Genomic DNA, 7,225 nt, shown 5'->3' on the forward strand with positions numbered 1-7,225 from the left:
GAGGAAGGGAGGAGTGAGCCGGCGCGGGGGATGGTGGGCGCTGCCGCGCCAGGCGGGCTGGCGCGTCAAGACTGCCGCAAGCGCCTGCCCGCGTCAGCGCCTACCTGACCCGCCGCCGTGCTGCGCCAGCATGGTAGTGATCCGCAGTGCTAGTGCATGTGGTGCTGCAGAGGCTTCCTGCCGCAGAGGCTTGCCGCGCTAGGCGGTCAGACGCGGGCAAAAGGGTCACCTGACGCAAATAGTCTTCCGGCGAGGTTATTTTTAAAATTTTATTTAAAAATAGGTTAAAAATAAAAAAATTCCCCCTTGCTGCGCATGTGGGCTGTTGCTGTTTAGGCCATACGTTGCTGGGCTTTATGGGCTGTGCGATACTAAACTTATTATCGTACGGAAGATGCATGGGGGTCCGGAGTCCCCGAAGAACCCTTCCCCATTTCCTCCTTTCCCCGACTAAAACCCCAAGGCCTCGCCAGTCGCCGCCGGCCGCCGCCATCACTCGCCTCCCCCGCGATGTCTCACCTCCGGCTCCTCCTCTCCCATTCGCGGCGCCACCCGCAGCCCCACCGCCTGCTCCCTCTCTTCCACTTCTCCTCCGACTCCAACTCAAGCTCCGCCCCGCGGCCGCCGCCGCCGCCGCCCATCAAGCCCGTCTCCTACGCCCCGAAGCCGCAGCAGGAGACACCCGCGCCCGAGGAGTCCGCCGCCCCGCCGGCCCCAGAAGCTGGCCGGGGGTCCCAGTCCCCGCTGCCGCGGCGGCCGCAGCCGCAGATGCCGCCGCGGGAGTGGACGCGGCAGGATATGCGGTACGTGAAGGACGCGGCGCCCGTGATCTCGCCCGTGTCGTACCCGTCCAAGGTCGCGCCGCTGCCGGAGGACCGCCCGGCCGGCGGGGAGGCGGAGGGGGCGCCGGGGGAGGGGCTGCGGGGGGAGGGGGAGCGGATCCAGATGGACGCAGCGCGGGCCACGAGGAGCGTATTCGGGGTGCCGGTCGAGGAGGAACAGGTGCCGTACCCGACGATCATACCTGTCGTCAAGCGACCGCAGAAGGTCACCATTGATCTCGTTGACGCCATCCGCCTAGTCAAGGTCTGTTAAATTCTTGATTTCTGTCTCCATAATCCACACAGGCTCCACAATGTTAGCAGTGAGAAGGGTATACCGTCTAAGCTGTTTCATATTAGTGTGTTCTATAATGATGTATTATGATGGATTGTGCCACTTCTGTAATGGAAGAATTCAGTGCTGTGGTTACATATGCTCGCCTCAATGTGCACATTAATATAATACAAATTACATATATGTTGTTTGATTTGCAGTCAAGTTTTACTATTACAATAAAGTAGTGAAACCTCGTAGAGTCCTATGGTATATGCTGCAGAACAACCACAAGCAATTGGATTGGCACTGTTTCATCAGTATTGTGCGGATGTATGGAGGCTTTCTGGTTTTAAGATTATACATCCTGTTGCAAACACTGGGAAAGTACTTTTGGATTGCATATGATAGGAGATGATCTGGAAATGTCATAAGCGAAGTGTTCATAAGTGTAGGATCATGTTTATTTGCAGCATTTCCTGCTGGGTTTGAACTTTTCTATGCCTGATCACTTCACATCTGCAACAAGTTTGGCATCTTGCATCATGTAATGGGGAAAGGCTTGTGATGTCATCACGCAAGGAAGAAAATGATCCTAAGTTAGTTTTATTTTGCGAAGCTATATGTGAAAATGGTGCTGTTTCCAATTCCAGAAGACAATGTTGTGTTTGTGATGATAGTGGCATTTTTGGTTACTTAAAATGAACCCAAATGCAGAACGTAATCGCCTCTTAGCTTCAAATACCATAACCTTCTCAACCTTCCATATCTTCTCATTTGTAAGTAGTGGATGCTGAGAAAAGTGTGGATACAATGAATTGGATGTGCTAAATTATTGAACGGAAATTCTACTCAATAGCTTGACACCATTTTCTTTTCCTTTTTGTTCTTTCTTTGTTATATGATGCTGAACTTGAGTGTAACATGTCATCTTTCAAAATTTCTTCCTTTTAAGTTAAAGTTCAGTTGTAATTTGTTCTCCTTCTGCCTTCCAGACTAGTACAAACGAGAAGAAGAGGAATTTTGTTGAAACGGTTGAAGCTCATGTGATGTTAGGTGTTGATCCACGCCGTGGTGACCAGGTATGTGTGCTTCTTTGTAAAAAATACCTAGATGTAATATTTGTTATCCTACTGAGTTCTATTGCATGCTAATTCTTCTATTCTTTTTTACTTGAAGTTATTGTCCTTTTCTTTTGCTCTCCCCAAGATCTAACTGTGGCTGTTTATAACTTTTTATATCTATGTATTATAAGTATTTAATGGAACCGCAGCACTAAATGTACTTTTAAAGACATATCTAGTGATATATTTCTTATATGCCCAATTTTAGCTATTGTGAAAATGTCGATATTTGATAATTTAATAAAGTTGGACTGCATGGAAGCATCACATAACAAGTAATTCTAGAAATTTGAAGATGTTCTTGGCCTTGAACTACTTTAAGAGTGAGATTCTTGAGTTTAGTTTGGCATGTAGAATTTGCTGAATTTTCCTGTTAGGTTCAAATAGAGGCTATTTGACAGGTAGAAAGGGTGATGTGTCCATGAGTCAAGGGGCTTGTCATGTGTAGAGATTCAGCAATGCTCTGTAATGCCCCACTATGTTACTGAATGAAAAGAAATGGCACAATTAAGCTAGCTTAAAATACCGATAGACCAAATTTAGAAGTGATGTCCAAACCACTATGAGGATCTATGGTGCAGTTTTTTTGTTAGTTGTTGTTTAAGCTTTTGTTCCGATTGCAGCTGTTATGGTATCAGTGATATTCAGTCATGCTCGTATAGTCACATAATCTTGAGCAATTTGTTCTATTACTCTGTTCAACTAGTCTCTGTCAGTTATGACAGAAATATTGATGTTGCACGGAGAACTATGTCTTGAGATAATTTATGAGTTGCAACAACAAAATGGACGATGCCTCTTTCTTTGAATCATGGGTCCTTGAAAGCAGGGTAGAAACCACATAAGTGAACAAGAATATTGCTAACATGACTTTGTGAACTTATGATTTTGCTATTTCTGTTGTGGGCCATCTAGTCAAATGCACACTAAATGTTATCACAATCCTCCGGCATGAAGTCCCGAAGCCTTATGAAATGCTGATCAATTATGCTTAGCTAGTGCCTCAGCAGTTCACTAGACAAGATTACTGACCTTGGTTTGGTTGTTAGAACCTGACGCACTGACCATTCTTCTACCTGGGTTACAGATGGTTCGTGGTGCCTTAACATTGCCTCATGGCACTGGCAAGGTATGATGGTATATTTTTTTAATACTGCTCCCTCCATTTCAAATTAATTGTTATTCTAGCTTTGTCCGAAGTCAAACATTTCTACCTTTGAACATCAATTCCTAGAAATCCATATAGTTTAACAACATACGAATTATATATTATGAAATTTCTCATGATGAATCTAAGAACATAAATCTTATGATGTGAAAATATATGAATTTTTAGAAATTGATGGTCAAAGATAGAAATGTTTGACTTAGGACAAAGCTAGAATGACAATTAATTTGAAATGGAGGGTGTATTTTCTTATGTGTACTTTATACTGAGGCTTTTTTTTTGTTTATTTTACATTTAAGACTGTTAGGGTAGCAGTATTTGCTGAAGGTCCTGCAGCGGACGAAGCTAGAGCTGCTGGAGCAGATGTTGTAGGTGGTGATGAGTTGATTGAGGAGATCCGCAAAGGTACTTTGATTCCTTCTGTTGCTGTATCTGATCTTTCACTTACCATCTACATGCATGTTTTTTTTGTGTATGGTGTGTTGTATATTTGAGGAATAATACTATTTGGATTTTTATTTCCACCTGTGATTATGTGTAATAGGAGGTGGCAAACTAAGCTTTGACAAGTGCATAGCAACCCCGATGTTCATGCCCCGTCTTTCGAAGGTAACACCATAGCAGTGTGAACTTGTTAACATTGGTTTGTCTCTGACTGACGTACTCCCTCTGTTTCAAATTATAGGTTGTTTTGGCTTTTCTTTGTTCATAGGTTTTTGTTTGTATCTAGACATACACTATATTTAGATGCATACAAACACCTATGAACCTAGAAAAGCTAAAACGACCTATAATTTGGGACGGAGGGAGTATATTAACATCCTGATTTCCTTGCCTTTTCAGGTTGCTAGGATATTGGGTCCACGTGGTTTGATGCCTAATCCTAAGGTCAGAATGCTCTCTAGTTTTATTGAAGAATCATGCTCAACATTCTGCTGTTGGTGACACTTATTGCTTTATAGCTAGGGTCTGTGACGAATGATGTTTCTGGTGCGGTCAAAGCAGCTAAATCAGGCCGTGTTGATTTCAAAATAGATAAAACTGCTATAGTGCATGTTGGCCTTGGAAAGGTATGGAGATCAACACTAATCCAAATAGCCCTAGCAACACTACAAAGATATTGGTTAGCCGAGCATTTGCAAACTTATCCGTTTACTGTCTCACCTTATTATTTTATATGTTTTTTACAGGTGAACTTTTCTGAGGAGAGTTTGCGTGAAAATGTAGGTGCTTTTGTGCATGCACTTTTACTCGCTAAGCCAGTGGGTTTAAAGAAAAGTAAGTGATGTGGTGACACTACGTATACACATTCTGCAGTACATTAGACCTTACAAGCAAACATTACATATGATTTGTCAACTCCTGACATGATTGCTAAACAGTTCTTGTGTGGTGTATCCAGTGCTGTGCTGACAAAATTGCCAGTTTTCTTCTGACGATGTCTTGTTTCCTTCTTTAAAGTTCTCCTTTTTAGCTCGAGACAAGATATTGTACCATGGTCTTGAATATTCATCTAATGCATGAACTCTGAGCATGGTTATTGTGCAGTTATTGTGTAGTATACTTTATACTACCTCCGTTCTCGAACATGATGTTTAGGACAAGCTAGCTAGTTCACTTTTGAACTAATTAGCTTGGCCTAAACGTTATATATTTAAGAACGAGGGAGTACCTTATATATGGACTTTTTCAGTACCAATGCTATCTATATGGTGCTAAATATGTTTTATGCAAGCTCATTTTGATTTTATGAAAATCTATCTGATTATTTGCTATGGATAGTAAATATGCCACCTTTTTTCTATAAGTGAATATTTACGTATTTTAGTAATTCACAGCTCCACTGGTAACTGTAATGAAGCTATCAAGTCTAAGATGTTAACATTCTGCCTTTCTTGCAGCTTCAAAATATGTAGGATATGTGAAGAAGTTCACACTGAGTAGCACAGTAAGTTATCTTCTCTTGACTCTGATAATTCCTGCTTCTTCGATCTGTTGCAATACCTATGGAATACTTAACAGAAACTAATAAAGTTATTAAAATCAACGATGATTGATATTCTCGTGGAGCAGAACCAGCTGTTGTACCTGGTAGTTGCTTGTGGTTATTCCTAGCTACTATGTGTTTGCTAAACAAACCATGCTTTGACGTCTACTAGGGAGAACATTTTCCATTCTAAATTCAGTAGTAGTTAACTAGTGATGTATCTTCATTCTCTGTAAAGTGGACTTAGTTACAAACGTGTGATGGAATGTATATGGACAGTCCATGAAATAAATAGGCCCTGTCAAGTACTGTATTCAGTTCAGAGTGGAGATCCATGGTTTTAAGCTAATACTGATAAAGTTCACAAAGGCGGATGGAATGGTGCAGTATCACTGAATATAGTGTTGCGGATGATAGTTGGGATAAAATTGCCACCCAAGCTGTCTTGAAAAATTTGTACGGTACATAGATGTCTTGTTAATTATTGCAACCAAGCCTTAGAGAATCAGTGCAGTGGATCCAAAATAAATTATCAGTCAGTATCGAATTGCAACAAGTAATTTCTATCAAGTAGCCTTTTCGCTTCTAGAGCTCTTTTCATCACTAGGGAATGGTGGCAAAATGTTTCTCAGGCTATACAAGTAATCTGATTTATCCTTTTACTACCATGCATACCTTTTTTGAAACTACAAGGCCTGTTTGATGCATTTTCTCTTGAACTCGTTCTTCCATTTTACTTTTCTTACTGGAGCAACTTCCTTGCAGATGGGACCTGGATTTCCTGTTACCATACCGTCACTATCTGTGGCTGCTGATCATTATAATAAGGTGCAAGTCAGCTGAGTCAATACAATTAAAAAAAAAGTGAATGTAGCTTTCTTTCTCTGCAAGCCGTTGCTTGCAGATGGCGGCTTGTTTGGCAGTGGAGCATAACTGATAACCAGGTTGAGAACGTTTGGATGGTTGGCTGTTTTACTACTGGGGATGATAATTTTGTGGACAAGAACATTCGGCAAACATTATCTCATGATATCTCCTGGCATTTCACAGGGGATGTTTAGTTTCGGGCACTGCAATTTTGTGATTGGTGTTGCTGGTCCACTTTTGTCATGCAAGGTTTACGTATGTTGTATGAAATGTAGTCTCGAATTCTAATAGAAAGATTGTAGTTTTAGGATTCTTATTTTTTTAATAAGAAATGGAGTATTAAACCATGCTTCTGAACACCTGTACTTGAATTAAAGAACCTGGAATGTACACCCACAAAAGAGAATGAGCTAACTGGCACGATGACCTTGGGAGTTGCTATCAGTTTTTGCCTGTTGTCCTTCTAGAGTTGTTAGCCTCAGAATGTTTGCTGCGGCTGATGCGTTCAACTCGTTATCTATCCTGCCGCTGTACGTGGGAAAAGCAACAAAATGCAAATCTCGTCTGCTTGGCTCATCTGGAGTTGCGTCAAAATATTGACTGCTCCGTTGTCTGCCTTTTCAAAGTAGATGGCTACAGCCTACAGGTAGGTCTGCTTGTCTGATGCGCAAACATCAGACGGTTACATACCTGTGCTTCGAACAAAAACGTTTGGCATCTGGCATATCCCCGGATGTGCTTCGCTTACATGTATTTGTGCTTTGATTTATTACATACATAATATGCTTGTCAACTAATGGAATCTATACAGTGGGGGTTGATGGAGAGAATTATTAGTATGAGAGTATGATTTTTTACCTCCATTCGCTTGTTTGGCTTGTGAGGGAATTAAGGCCATGTTTGGGTTTATCCAAACTGTGGAAGCTAAATAGTAAAATCTTGATTGTAAGAACTTAGGGGCGGTTTGGATTCCTGGGTTGCAGG

General features: G+C 41.8%; 1 protein-coding gene across 1 annotated transcript; it reads left to right on the forward strand.

Moving 5' to 3' along the window:
* Window positions 1–400: 400 nt before the first annotated feature.
* LOC117854014 (uncharacterized) lies at window positions 401–6,685 on the forward strand. The gene is made up of 10 exons (XM_034736294.2): window positions 401–1,086; window positions 2,091–2,177; window positions 3,307–3,348; window positions 3,687–3,792; window positions 3,932–3,996; window positions 4,231–4,275; window positions 4,350–4,457; window positions 4,578–4,665; window positions 5,289–5,335; window positions 6,140–6,685. The coding sequence occupies exons 1-10, from the start codon at window positions 511–513 to the stop codon at window positions 6,215–6,217; spliced, it is 1,242 nt and encodes a 413-aa protein (XP_034592185.1). The 5' UTR covers window positions 401–510; the 3' UTR covers window positions 6,218–6,685.
* Window positions 6,686–7,225: the final 540 nt, after the last annotated feature.

The sequence above is a fragment of the Setaria viridis genome, chromosome 4 (assembly GCF_005286985.2).
Source record: "Setaria viridis chromosome 4, Setaria_viridis_v4.0, whole genome shotgun sequence".
Lineage (NCBI taxonomy): Eukaryota > Viridiplantae > Streptophyta > Magnoliopsida > Poales > Poaceae > Setaria > Setaria viridis.

What these genes read in the sequence shown, in the direction of transcription:
- LOC117854014 (XM_034736294.2), top strand. Translation starts at nt 511, where the DNA reads ATGTCTCACCTCCGGCTCCTCCTCTCCCATTCGCGGCGCCACCCGCAG. An exon ending in ATCCACGCCGTGGTGACCAG is followed by an intron (nt 2,178 to 3,306) that starts GTATGTGTGCTT and finishes CCTGGGTTACAG; the next exon opens with ATGGTTCGTGGTGCCTTAAC. An exon ending in TCATGCCCCGTCTTTCGAAG is followed by an intron (nt 3,997 to 4,230) that starts GTAACACCATAG and finishes TTGCCTTTTCAG; the next exon opens with GTTGCTAGGATATTGGGTCC.